The sequence below is a fragment of the Equus asinus genome, chromosome 13, assembly GCF_041296235.1.
Source record: "Equus asinus isolate D_3611 breed Donkey chromosome 13, EquAss-T2T_v2, whole genome shotgun sequence".
NCBI classification, from domain to species: Eukaryota; Metazoa; Chordata; class Mammalia; order Perissodactyla; family Equidae; genus Equus; species Equus asinus.
Genome location: NC_091802.1, coordinates 38,630,488 through 38,644,415, shown reverse-complemented (window position 1 = coordinate 38,644,415; position 13,928 = coordinate 38,630,488). Strand labels below are relative to the sequence as shown.

The window sequence follows — 13,928 nt, the reverse complement described above, 5'->3', positions numbered from 1 at the left end:
AAAGGCTGAAAGGAAAGAATGATGGAAGAATGGAAGGAAGGAAGGAGGAAACCAACAAAGGAAAGGGCGGGGAGGAAAGGAGGGCTGAAGAATAGATGAATGAGTAGATGGGTGGAAGAAAGTAAGGACGGAGGAAGGAGGGGGAGGGGAGAAAGAGGGAGGATGGGAGGGAAGGAAGGAAGGAAGAAAGAAAGGAAGGAAGATGAGAACATATGTGGAAGAGTAAATGAATGGGAGGAAGGATGATGGAAGAATGGAAGAGGGGACAGAAAGAAGGATGGATGGGTAGATGGATGGACGAATGGATGCGATGGCCAGATGGATAGATGGACAGAGAAACAGGTGGATCTCATCAGCACCCAACCCAGAGTTTTGCCCACGGTGACAGGTGGGTGAAGCACAACAAGGCTCAGACCACCAGGCCTCCCAAGACAGCCACCTGCACCATCACTCACCGATGAAGGGAATGGAAGCCAGAGAGTCTTCAGTAGCAGCCAAAGGGGCCACCTTCCTGCCCAGGCGTTCTCCTCGCCCACTGGCCTCGGGCTCTGCGGACTCATCCCCAAACCCAAGGTTCATCTGTCTTGCAGGGGGCAGCTGGACCTTGCGGCCTGTCGGAGGCTTCTGCCTCAGGACCACCTCATCGCCTCGGCGATCCTCGGTGGGAGGCTCCAGGGCCCGAGTGCTGGGTTCTGGCCGGACAACCCTGGGTGGTTCGGAGGCTTCCGGTGGGAACGGTGCAGGAGACTGGGTCAAGTTGAAGGTGGGCAGCCCCCCAAAGGGTGAGTCCCGGAAGGAGAGTGCGTGCAGGAGTCCAGTCCGGCGTTGGAATGATGGGCTGTAGCTCCGGTACCCGATGTACCCGATGTCATCCAGGCCCTGTAGGCCAGGCGGGGCTGGGGCCTGGGGCCCGGGCAAGTCCCTGGGTGGGCAGGCAGGGGTGCGGGTAGACGGACGCTGGGAAGCCCAGCCACAGCGTTCGAAGCGGGGCGATACCAGGGCCCCTGGCCCCAGTGCCTCAGCTGAGCGGGTGGCCCGGCTCAGGTAGTCGTCTGAGCGAGCTCGGTGCCAGCCCTCCTGGCCCAGTTGGCTCAAGGCACCCTGGGAGGTGGAGCAGGGCCATGGGCGGTGGGCAGCCACGTCCTCCAAACGGTCCTGAGAGGCACTGCGGGCCCTGGGGGGCATGGTGGGGCACCGTCTCTCCCCCGCTCTGCGGGGTACCTGGTTCGACAGCCAGTGTGACAAAGCCTGTTGGCACTCCAGTCTGCTGGGGGGTACCCGGCTGCCAGGCTCCGGGAAGGCACGGGGCGTCCGGGGCTCCGTGGGGAGGCGGGGGAAGGCACCAGGGCTGGGGCGGGGCTGGCTCATCCCCAAGGAAGGGTTGTCCAGATGGGCGCGGGTGGCTGATGGGATTCGGGGCCCCGGGTCACTCCAGGCAGCAGGACTCCAGGGGTCACTGGGTAGTGCTGAGAGTGGCTCAGGCACCATAGTGGCCCAGGTGGAGACCCGGGCTGGCGGGGCATAGATCTTTCGGGGGTAGCAGAGTGGGGGTGGCTCTGGGATGCTCCGGGCCTCTCCAGAATACGGCTCGTTCCCCTTCAGGTAGGCGTCCTGGGAGTAGGCCTGGCCAGGGACACAGAGGCAGGTGAGCAGAGCCGAACAGGCCCCACAGGGCAGGGTTACAGCAGCCCTAGGAGATCAAGGCCCCCAGAGAAGGGGACTGAGGGAGAGGACCAAGCAGGGGGAGTCCTGAGTGGGTGGGGGTGGCACAGCACGCTCCAAAGAAAGGAGGGAGGACAAAGAAATAAGAGGCCTTTGAGAGTCACACTCACACACACACACTCCAAAAAGAGCCAGGAGTTCTCTAAGACTTACGACAAGGACTGCCTTTAGCCACAAACATTCCAACATCTGTTTTCTGGGCTCCTGCCCCCATGCTGGCCTCAGCCGCCTCCCTGCTTCCTTACGTCCAAGGGTGCCCACAGACCCTCGGGCGGAGCTGGGAAACCCCACCAGAGACCAGTCAAGGTGGCAGATGACAGCGAAGGAAGCCGGCTAAGGGGTGCGTGCAGGGCAGGGTGGGCTGGGGATGGGCGTGGTCGGGGAGAGCCCAGCTGTCTCTGTGTCCCCTGGACGGGGAGCTCGGGGCCCAGCTCCTGGGCCTCTAGGGTGAGAAGGAACTTGTCTAGCTCCTGCTCCCTCTGGACCAGGCCTGGGGGAGGGGACGACTGGCTGAGGGGCCTTGGGCCACCTTCTGCCACCCCAGGCCTGGAATTTGGCACTGGGAGCTGAGGCTGACGCTGCATTGCTAAGGAGTGACAGGGCCGGTGCCCAGGCCCGGCCAAAAAAGGAGGCGGCCCCCAGGGACAGCGGCCTTGTGGCCCTGGCCTAGCCTGGCCCTTATGGGCCACCCAGGGGCCTATCTGAGGGAGAAGTATCAAAGGGTGGGAGGCTAAAACCACACACACACACACACACACACACACATATGCCACACCACAAGGAGACACAGGAAAATACACACCCCGAGACATGCTCACACACACATAGTGAAACACAATGAGACACACATACACACACAAATAACTACACCTCCAGTTCCAGGCACACATATCATGTGATGAAGACGAGCTAAACCACACCCCTGCACACTCAGCCCCCTTTGGACTCACACAGACGGGGCCAGAGACACTCACATACCTCTCCCTCCTGCCATCCTGCCGGCTCCCGGGGCTCCCCGCGTCACAGCGGTGGCGGCAGCATCCCGGCCCGCCTCCGCCCTCCCCCCGCCCCCGGCTAACCCCCACTGACCACTGTGCTGGCCCTGGCCTCCGTAGCCCCCAGTCTGCCCTCCCTGCGGCTGCCCTCGGCCCCCACCGGCTCTCTCGGCTGGCGGGAGGAGGAGGGAGGGAAGGATGGGTGTGGAGGGGCCTCGCCGCGTCGGCGGTGGCGTCAGCAGCTGCCGCGGCCCTATTGGCCTCCAGCCTTGGCTCCCAACCACAGGAATGCCTGGGCCCCACCCTCTGGCCGGCGCGGATGGCAGGGGCCAGTGGAGGCCCCCAGATGCTGACATCTGGGGCTGCCTGCCCACCCCAGCCTGGGTAGCAGAGCTCCGGGCTGCTGCCTTCCCCATGCCTTGTCCTCCTCCAGCTGGAGAAAGCGGTGACGCCCTAGGTTCCTCCAGTCACCCCCCATAGCCTCGCCTCAGCCAGGGGGAGGAGTACACGCAGGGCCTTTGAGACCTGGTGGGAGCCATCCACCTCTCCGGACCCCCATCGTTGCCTCCCCCTCCCCAGGAAGGGCAAGGGGACAATCGAGGTCAGGGGGTGGAGGTTCCCAGAGGGGCATGGTGCCAAGCATGGCACTGTGATTACAGTGATTATGACAACACATCCAGGGCAGAAGCCAGCACAGCGGCTCCCAGGGCTCCCAGGCTTGGCCCTCAGCCCTCCTCTGAGGGGCAGTGACTTTGGGGGCAAGCAAGTTGGCATCTGGCTGGGATCCATGAGACCAAGAAACTGGGCACTGGGCTCAGAGGACTGCCCTGGGCTCTGGGTCAGGGCTGGCACAGAGAGAGAGATGGCATGTGTGTGTGCATGTGCACAGAGTGTGTGGGGTAAAGGGGTTCACATGTATGCTACAGGCAGTGTCTGTGGCGCCTGCTGCATGTGGCGGGTGGAATGCTGGGTTCCAGGTGCGCGGAAGTGCCCGTGGGGGAGGGGCACCAAGGTTGTGAGGGTTTCGCTTATTGTGATATGGGTGAGCGCATGCGCCTGTGTTGGGCTAGCGCTTGCCGTGATGTTTGTGGACACACGTGTTGTGACAGAGCCAGCATTTGCAATGAGCGTTCACGTGGTGGTGGTGAGAAGTCCGAGTGTGTGTGCTGTGATCCGCTGTGGCACTGCTGTGGTGGGGAAGTGAGATGCTGAGGAGTGTGTTGTGCTGTTTTGATGTTTGTGGTGAACTGCGATGTGTGTCGGGGTATGCGTGGTAACAGGTGCCTGTGTGCAGCACTGAGGGGTTGTGTGCACTGTGGCATGTGCCTGCTGTGGCGTGTCTGGTGCATTGTGTGTGTTCTCACATGTGCGGTGTATGGCGTGCTGGATGAAGGGTGGCGCTGCAGGGTTGTGTTGTGCGGCTGTGTATCTGGCATGTTCTGCTTGTGTATTGGGCTGTGCATGGTGTGTTGTGTGAATGGGAGCACATGACAGTAGGATGGGGTGGGGTGTGCTGTGTGTGTGTGGACACATCTACAGGAGACATGCTCACTCGAGGTCAAGCAGGGAGGGGTGCAGGGGACAGGCGTCCTTTGGGTGCCGACAAGAACATGCCAGTCTGGCAGGGCCCGCTGGGCCACCCTCCTTCCCGATACCCTGGCAGCAATCCTGCCTGCCAAGGCCAGCGCCTCCCCATCCCCCAGCACAGAGCAGCCCTGAGTGAAGCAACAACCAGCCCCAGCCCAGGGATGGGCCTGGCATCCCGATTGGGCAATGCCGGGCTGGTGCTGCCCCCTACACTCTCTTCTCTGCCTCCCAGAGGGGCCGACGCAGGAGGGAGGCCTAAGGAGAGGGACTGGATCCTGCCCCCAGGCCCCAGGGGACCTCCACCTCAGACAGCAGGGCAGGACTCACCAGCTGGAGGATGTCCTCGTCCTTGGGCATGATGGAGAGCTCCAGGATATCATCACTACAGAGACAGGGCAGGGGCTCAGGCCAGGCTGAGGCAACAGGGTCTGGGAGAACAGGGAGCCTGGTGGCCAGGGCAGCCCCAGGGCCAAGGGGGTGGGTGTGCAGGGATTCCGTGAGTGGGTTGGGAGCTGTTATGGGAGAAGGAGGCAGGGGACACTCACCTATTCTGGATCAGAGCTATGACCTGGGAGTAGGTCTTCCCAATGACGCTCTCCCCATTCACCTTCACCAGCCGGTCTCCTGGGGACAAGGGGCAGGGCCATGTGTGAGCAGACCAAGGGGTGTCAATGGCCCCACCTGAGAACCCCTTTACCAGGTATAGATGACAGTGGGGGGACAGGAGCTTCCCCAATACCCAGGTCCAAGAATCCCGTCCTAACCACAGGGCAGGGAGAAGAGACCCAGAGAGGTGCGATGAGGCAGGTAACTGGGACAGCTCACCTGTGCGAAGCCCTGCCCTATGGGCAGGGCCATCATCCTTCACATTCTTGACAAAGATGGTATCCATGGGCTCCAAGCGGTGCCGGGGGGAGGGTCCTGGTGAGCATCAGCCAGGTTAGCTGGGGGTGACTGCTGAAGGTCACACCTATGCACAGCTACACACACAGAGGACCACACTCACATGGACACAAACACAGACCCACACATCCGCAGGGATGCAATGAGCAGGATCAGACAAGAGGACACACTCCTGTGAAGGAAAACCTACACGGACACACAGAGTCACTCCCTAAATGCCTCCTGCATCCAGCACCATGCTAGAAACGAGACGAAAAAGGACGGATAAAGACATGGTCCTTGTCCTACTAGAGCTCACTGTCTAGTGGGGCAGACACACACACACACACACACACAAACACACACAGGTCACAAGACAAAGGAAAGGGTGCCACAAAAGAGGCCAGTATCAAGTCCTAAAGATACACAGCAGGGAGAGACAGCCACACACACAGAGAATGTCCACACCCACAGACCCGGGCAGAGCTGCAGAGAGGCCCTGAAGCTCACAGGACCCAACACCCACACCTCCCACCCCACTCCCTTCCCCGGAGTCAGGGGGACTCCAGGCAGAGGCCTGAGGATCCCAGGAAGGGCACCCACCCCCTCATGACATCACGTTACGACCCAGCAATATTCCTCCACTGCTAACTGTCTCCATCAGAGAAATGGGCCTGTTCTAGGTCAGCTGGCTCCGCCTCCACCACAGGATGCGATGGGGACTCGAGAAGAGTGTCCCCATGGCTGCCCAGCAAAAGCCCTAGCGGCAGAGAAGGAAGGCTACCGGTTCAAGGAGGTCTGCCTTGAATACACAGGGGACCCTGGGTGCCAGGAGGGGCCCTTTGGGACAGCAAGGGTGACAGCCAGGGGAGTTGGGTTCACATTTGAAAAGAGAAAGGCCTCAGGGCCCCCCTTACGCCCAACAGAACCCCAGTGTCTCTATACCCCAGGACAGCCCCTGATCAGCTGCACCCTCCCACCAGCCCCCAGCCCACACCTCAGTCTGCGCTGGGAGTAACTCCAGAGCAGGGCCAGGTCTTAGGAACCCAGGGCTCCCCAGAGCACCACCCCAGTGTGGAATGGACAGGCCCAGAGGCAGCCAAATGTGAGAAAAGAAAGGGAGGAGAGAGAGAGAGGGACCAGATGTCCGGAGTGGACACAGAGAAGAGCCAAGACAGGAACAGCGGTCAAGGGTCGGGGCCACAGCACAACCCAGGACAACTTAGGGGAGGAGGAGAAAGAGAAGCTGGAGGATGAGTCCCAGCTCAGCCCCAGTCCCTGGTGCCCACCCCCCGCCACTCCTTACCTCCTCCTCGGCCTCCATTCTCTTCCTCCTGCAGGGGACAGAGAGGTGGGTGTGGGCCCTCAGTCTAGCTCCACCTGGGCGGGCCCCTGCAAGCTCCCACACCCAGCGGCCTCCTCTCTTATCTTCCTTCAACTAGCCTAGCGCCCTGGGCCAGAGGGGGCGGGAGGGGTGTCCACAGGGACTTCAAGTCCCAGGCAACGTTCCTCAGCGGCATGAGCCCTCTCTCATGCCTGCCGACCCGCCACGTCAGCATCTCAGCTGTCTGAAAGCCCCCAGTGCAGTGGGGGACCCACGATCCCTTCCCTTGGGGAGCTTGAAGCCCGATGGAGAGCGCAAACACACTAACCACAGAGAGGATTCAGGCAGACACAGATAAGCAGGTATGACAAGTGCAAACAGTGGCTATCACCTCTTAGAGAATGGGAAGGGAAAGCCTGATTAGTGTCCCCCTGGGGGAGGGGATTTTAAGGCAAGTTTCGGGATGGCTGGGAGAAGCCATTCTGGGTGAGGGGAGTGGAGTGCACAGGTGCTTGGTGGCAGAAATAAGCAAGCACGTGTGGGACTGGATCAGCTGAGCTGAAGGAGAGAGTCAACACCAGCAAGCGACAGAAGTCAGACTAAAGCAAAGGAGAAGGGAGAAAGGAAGAGGTTTGCAAAGGAAGAAAGAGGGAGCCAGTGAAGGTTCTTGAGTGGGAGAGAGTGGATGTGAAAATACCAGTTAGGGAAGAGGATTCTGGCCTCCAGGTGCAGGGCTGAGAAATGGAGTTGAGGAGACCCAGTAAGGAGGCCTCTGGGATCATCCTGGGGAGTGAGGAGGGATGGGCACTGGATTTGGGGAGGAAATAGAAATGAGGGAAAGGAGAAGGTCAGAGAGACAGGCCAGCCCAGCAGCATGTGGCATTTCAGAGCTGGATGGGACCTTCAGTGTCGCCTTGTCCAACCTTCTCCACAGATCATCCATTTACAGACGACAGGGCTTGACTTGTCCAGGGCCACTCAGAGGCTCCGGAGCAGAGCCAGAGCTGGAACGCAGGACTCTTCGGCACCCTTCCTGACCTTTGGACAGGAAGGCCGCTGGGCACTGCCAGAGAGCAGTCCCTCTGCCCTGCCCTCCTGTGCGGGGTGCGTGCCACTGATACGAGCTGACAGCACGGCGAGCGGGTGGCAGGGGCAGACGGATGCATTCGGAGATGCATTTAGACAACTGAGCTCCCTGCAGGCTCCCCGCCCTGGGCAGGTTCTGGGGAGGGGATGGGGCCTGTCCCTGGCTGGCCCTGCCCTGGGGTCTTCCAGCGCCCTGTGTGAGCAAGATCTCTCTGAGACAGGTCCACCACCCAGCCTAGACCACTCATGTTGCTTCTGCCCCAGTCACCCCTCAGCAGGGTCCCCTGAGAGAAGGTGGCAGGAGCCAGGAAGGAGGGCATTCTATGGGAGGAGGGACAGAAGGACGAGCAGTCTAGGGAACCAGGGGCTGCTGTCCTTGGGCATCAAGGGGTGGGGCAGCACCCCTCCCACACACCATCAGCCCCCACGTACACTCCTAAGCACAGCTGCAGCCAATGAGGATAGTTCATGCAGGCGCCCCAGATTCAGACAGGGATATGAGGGGTGCACAGTGACGTGTGCACACAACATGTATTTACAGACACCTATATGCACACGTCTAGATGTCTAGATATATATGACCAGCATACTGTGCCCGCACATGTGCACACAAAGAGAAGCATGCAAGCACACAGACACAGGCACTGAAACCCAATGCCTTGGTTCTCTGGCAGGTGGGACCAGGCTCCCCAAGGGAGAGTCCCCCAACAGCTGTGTAGGCTGGTCCCAGCCCTGGAGGAAGGGGAGAAACGGGTTCATTGACTCCAAAATAAACCTGTCTCCTTCTCTGCTGGGAGAGAGGTGGGGGAAGGCAGCAGGGCCCTCCTGGGGAGCCCCGGTTCCTGCCCAGGCCCTCTCCTGTCTTCCCGCACACCTGCTTCACTGTTGGGGACTGCCTCCCCTCGGCCCACCTTGTGGGTTGGGCTGAGCAGCCCTGGTTCCTGGATCCAGAGAACTTGATATTTATATTAGGGCTGGAAGGGCCTAATAGAGGTCAAATAGATAAATGCCCTCAGGTTACAGCACGAGAAACGGAGCCCAGAGAGGGGTAAGACCACCCCAAGCTTCACAGTGACCTATGAGTTGTACCAGCACCAGAACCCAGGTCTCCTTCATCCGGGCCCAGGGCTCTTCCCAGCACACAGAGGTGAGGCCAGCATGGGCCTGGGGCACTCTGGGGGGGGCTCCCAGAGGTGTGTTAGGACAGACTCCCCGAGAGCTCAGGCTGCAGACAGGGCAGCAGACCCAGCTCAGAAGCGGCCAGTGGACAAGGCGTCCCAGAAACCCCATCTCTCCGAGAAGGCTGCTCACTTTCCAGAGGCCAAGAGTCTGGAGGTGTAGTGAGCATCCTGGCTCCCCGACCTCTACATTCCTTGCCCTGAGCCAGCCACCCAGCCCCTTCTCCTGAGAAGACCAAGCCCAGAGCAGTTAGGGGGCTTGTCCACGATCACACAATGCAAATGACCCAGCCAGGGCTGCTCCTGCCTCTGTGACTTCCTACCCAGGCCACAGAAGAAGGACCGTGGAGGGGACAGTGCACAGGAATCTCCCTTCCTCCCATTAGCGCTTCCTCAGAACAGGCCAGGGCAGCGGGCAAGTTGGTGTACCTTCAGGCTGCAGTGGACCGCTGACTCAGGTGGGTACACGATGAAGTGGCGCAGGGTGAAGCCAAAGCCATCCTGCAGACTCTTGTGCAGCAGCAGAGTTCGTGGCCCCTGCCAGGGGAGGGGGCGCCCGGGAGAGCACCCATCTCTCGGGCCCAGTGGCAGCTGTGGGGGCACAGGAAGACAGGGTTGAGCGGCCCTGTGGCCACACTCCCGAGTTTGCACACTGCCTCCTACAGCCCAGAGGACCTGACAGGGACCGGAAAGCTCCATGGGTCCTGGGGCTCCAGGCACCCTCCTCTGCCCCTGAGGGCTCCTCACTCCTTCCTTTCCCTCCCACCCTCATCAGCCCAACAGCCTCTTCCTTCTTTCTTTCCCCTCAATCCCCTCATGTCACCTTTGCCTCTAGGGAAATAACTCACTGCAGTGAGCCAGGTGTTCACTCAGTTCAGCTCAGCAAATGGTCCCTGAGCACCTACTATGTGCTGGGACGGGGCACACAGCCTTTCTGCCCAGGAAGTGCCTGCTGCACAATCTCACACATGCACACAGACACACACACACTTAGGTGGACACACATACATCCACATTCACTCATCCAAGCAGAACACACCATAAACACCCAGATAAGCACACTCATGTGCAAAGGTGCACACACGCACGCTTACATAGACACACAGACATGTGCACACACAGTTGCACATTATCAGACTCGCAAGCACTTGCATGCACACACAGACATGCACATAGCACACGCTGCAGACATACAGACACACACATGCACAGACTGGCACACACACGCATCCTTCAGGAGCAGCAGCAGAAACAAGTAGGGCATTAAGAGTCATGAGGGAGCAGACTGGACAGCAGGCAACTGAAGGGGCTTGCTGAGGCTTGGGGCCCAGCCCAGGGGCCTGGCTGCTTCACCGGAACTAAGTGGGGATCCAGGTGGGTGTGAGGGAGACACCCCGCTGCCCTCTGGCCCACCTGCTGGAATACTTGGGATTCACCAAGATGACATGGCAGAGGGCATCTGAAGACAAGGGTTTGGGGGCACATGGGCCCATTTCTGGGGCAAGAGGAAGAAGAGGACAGACAGTGCCTCAGAGAGGGCTCCCTTCAAGTCCCCCGCGCAGACACAGAGAGGGAAAGTGGGTGACAGGAGGGCGTCAGAGAGATGTATGCACAGGGAGGCAGATTGGAGAAGATGGGAGCCGAGGGCAGGCTGCCTCGTGAAAAGCCGGGAGGCCTCCCTCAGGGCTCTTCAGCCCCCTACTTCACTCAGCCTAACCAACCTGGTGCTCCTAATCCAAGCCCCTCAGAGGGCAAGAAGCCCCTCCACTGGCACCCTCAAAAGTCATCAACCCCCTCACTCCTCCTTGGCACCAGGCAGGAGCCTTCAGCTGCAGAAAGAAAGGTGGGGCTGTGTGCAGAGGGAGGAAGCCCACCAGCTCTGGGGTGAGGAGCTCCTGCTTCACTATTTCTGTTCACTTTCCCCTCGTCTAAGAGCTGGAGAAAGCTCAAATTTGCCCCTCAAAGGTCCTGATACTAAGAAGTTCCTTGACATGTACATCCGCCCTCCTGCTCACACACCCAGTGGAAGGGAGGCGGCCCTGGGCCCAGCACCTATGCTAGGGATTTCTCTATGGAATGGCAGGCTTGGGGGAGGGCATCTTCCTCAAATCTCAGAGGATTCAAGAAAAATGTGACAGAGGCAATAGGCTTGCTTCATACAGTCCCAGAGGGCACAGCCGGCGGAATACACAAGGAGGCTGAGTGAAGCTCCAGGCCCTGGAGACCATTCTCATCACATGTATCTGGAAAACTACCCGGATGAGGCTGTGAGCTCTCTGTCCTTGCAAGGGTCCAAGGAAAAGCTGAGCCACCCCCAGTCCAGGAGGCCTGAGCTGGGTTACCGATTCAGGCTGGAGGACCAGTGATGGCCCCGTAGCTTCTTCCACTTGTGGCTACAGCCTGGACTCTCCGATGAACCCCACACCCCTGTTACGGTTTGAGGAGCCCAGAAGGGAAAATCCTCTGGGAATTCTGCTGAGGTCTGAAATCCCCTGGATTTCCTATCTCTGCTGACCTGGCAAGGAACTGATCAGGGAGAGGAGGGCCTCGGGGGACCCTCCACTGCCCCCTCCTACCAGAAGCCTCTGCTCTTCCCCAGTGTGGGCTGCCTCCCTTGCCTGCTCTCCACTCGGGCTCTGGGCTGAGGCTGTTTGCAGGGCCCATTGTTTTCCTGGTGTCCTGGATTAAGGTTTAAGCCACCAGCTGCCCCAGTGACGAGAAGTGGCTGGGACAGGTCTCTGCTTGCCCCCCACCCCTCCTCCAGCGCACATCCTGCCTGGAGCTGCCAGCTGCCTGGGGGTGCCACTCCCTGGGGGCCTGCTTCTAACCCAGAGCAGTGGGCATGCCTCCTCTCAGGTCCCCTCCTCACCCAGGCACCAACGGCGACCCCTCCCTCATCCCTGCCTCTCCCTTTCCTCGTTTCCTTCCTTCCAGTCTCCCTTCACCCACCCCTTCTAACTAGGCTCCTGAGAATGGCAGTGTGGCAAATCCCCTGCCACAGCCACCACACCCTTGTCTGAAGAGGAGACACTGCAGCCCCCACCAAGGGCCAGATCTGGTGGCTCCCCTGTGGGAAGTTCTTCCTTGGGTTTAACCTGACTCCTTCATGCTATTACACATGCATGTTTCCTCTTCTCCCCTTTGACCTGGGACAATACTGGGTCTTTGCTCTCATCTTGAGGGGGAGAGAGGTGATAGACACAGAAACAGAGAAGGAGCCAGCAATGAGGATCAGAAAGGTGCTAAGATTGGGAAGGGGTACAGCTCACACACATCCCCAACTCTGCTCTCTGAGGTAGGCACAGAAACAAGGGGATGGAAAGAGAGAGGCTCTGGGGACACAGGGATATCACTGATTAACGCTCTCCTGGCCCAGATCTATTTCCAAACGCTCTCACCCTCACGTCAGGAAAGAGACATCCAGAAATACCAACTGATGGTGGGAGAAGGGCAGATGGCCCCAGGGTCACAAATTAGACAGAACTCGACACGTGGTGGGGTGGCAACACATGAACTAGAATCCAGGAGTTCTGCTTTCCCCCACCCCCAGCCCCGGAGCATAAAGAGGTCATTGCAGGGAGCACAGCGTTCATGCTGGGCATGGCGCCCACTGTGACTCACGCCCTACCAGCCCGGTCGATCCTGGACATCAGAAACACTGTCCCCACCCCCTCTCTCCAGCCGTGTCAGTCCTCACCCTGAGATCTCTCACTACCTGCTCCGGTCCATTCTGCCACGTCAGCCTCCTTTACCCACCAGGAAACCTTTGTGTGCCCCTGTACCCAGATCCCCTACCAGCAAGAGGACAGGGTGGCGCCCATTGCTCCATTTAGTGGCACCCCTGCCTGCCTCTGGCTCAGGGTCCCTGCCAGCCCAAACTCCCCAGGATCCTAGATGCTCCAGCATCTCTTCAAATACCTGGTCCCCTCCATCCTTCCACCGCCTGTAAACCTAGAGATTGAACCCACTGAAGGCCACCACCCAGACTGGGGGTCGTCGTTCAGGACCCCTGGAAAAGCCCTCAGCTCCAATCCTGCCACCCTCACCGGCATCTCTCCAGCTCCTCAGTCACTACCCACTCCGGGGCATAGGTCCTTGAGTGCAGGGCGCAGTCGGCTCAAAGATCTCGGCTCAAAGATGGTAGAGAGTTGGAGGCCCAGTCCCACCCACCCCCCGACGAGGCCTGCCCAGGCCCCTGCCCTGCCACCAGCCCCACGAACCCCGCGGCGCTCACCCTGGCCCGGCGCGGCCCCGGCGCGCGGCGGTCGCTGTGGCCAAGGCAGGGCAGCCAGAGGCAGCGCGGTTCCGGGGTGCTGCAGTCCACGCCGACGGCGCGCTCCCAGCGCCAGCCCCCGGCCCCCGCGCGCTCCACGCGCCACACGGCGCTGCCCACGAGCGCCGCGGCCATCGGGGGTCCCCGGGCCCGGCCGCCGCCCGGGCCCCAGCGCGCCGCGGGCCCGGCTTCCGGAGCTGGGCGCGCTGCCGCTCCTCGGCGCCCGGCGGGCGGCGTCCTCGGCCCCCTGGGCGGCTGGCGGGCCCCGGGTGTCCCCGCCCGCCCCCCGGAGCCGCGGGCCCGGGGCCCAGGGGCCCCGAGGGGACGGCCGGGCCGCGCGGACGGCGGCAGGACGGCTGGAGCGGCTCCGCGCCTCCCGCACCTCCCGCTGAAGGCGCCCGAGCCTGGACACTCAGGCGAGTCGCGCAGGGCAGACGCCTCCCCCTCCGGGGCGGCCCCTGTCCGCGGCCGCCCCATCCCACACTCACACCCACCCACACACAGGAGGCACTCTACAGCTCCCCCGCAGTCACACACCACACACCCTGTACAGGCAGACACACACACACCCTCACCCTCCCATTCACCCTGTCCCCCCGCCAGCACACGTGTACTCCCAGTACACACGGGCATCCAGTCTCATGCCCCAGAGAAAAACACACTCACGCGTGTACACATGTCCCTCACAGAGATGCACACACATAAACACACATACTGCCCACTCTGTACAAACCCACACCACACACACACACCATGCACCCCACACCCTCCCATCCACACACACACACACTCACTCTCCCTCTGTCCACATATCCACAGAAACACACTACTCCCCTCACATACACAGTGTGTGGACTCCCTTCCACATGCACACACACTTT

The 13,928-nt window shown here is 60.7% G+C and overlaps 1 protein-coding gene across 7 annotated transcripts in view; it reads right to left on the bottom strand.

Annotated features, from left to right (window-relative positions):
• ARHGAP23 (Rho GTPase activating protein 23) overlaps nucleotides 1–13,928 on the bottom strand; it is a 79,863-nt gene that overhangs the window by 37,555 nt on the left and 28,380 nt on the right. For 2 of the 7 annotated variants that reach the window (XM_070483109.1, XM_070483112.1), the window contains exons 1-7: nucleotides 13,009–13,539; nucleotides 9,204–9,365; nucleotides 6,493–6,520; nucleotides 5,130–5,225; nucleotides 4,850–4,928; nucleotides 4,632–4,686; nucleotides 456–1,623 (exon numbers count right to left, since the gene is read on the bottom strand). In XM_070483109.1, coding sequence (XP_070339210.1) covers nucleotides 456–1,623; nucleotides 4,632–4,686; nucleotides 4,850–4,928; nucleotides 5,130–5,225; nucleotides 6,493–6,520; nucleotides 9,204–9,365; nucleotides 13,009–13,524 — 2,104 coding nt within the window. In that variant the 5' untranslated portion in view covers nucleotides 13,525–13,539. Of the gene's footprint in view, nucleotides 1–455; nucleotides 1,624–2,700; nucleotides 3,972–4,631; nucleotides 4,687–4,849; nucleotides 4,929–5,129; nucleotides 5,226–6,492; nucleotides 6,521–9,097; nucleotides 9,173–9,203; nucleotides 9,366–12,820; nucleotides 12,921–13,008; nucleotides 13,540–13,928 lie in introns of those variants that run through there. The other 5 variants (XM_070483113.1, XM_044744364.2, XM_070483110.1 and 2 more) reach the window with 4 other exon arrangements.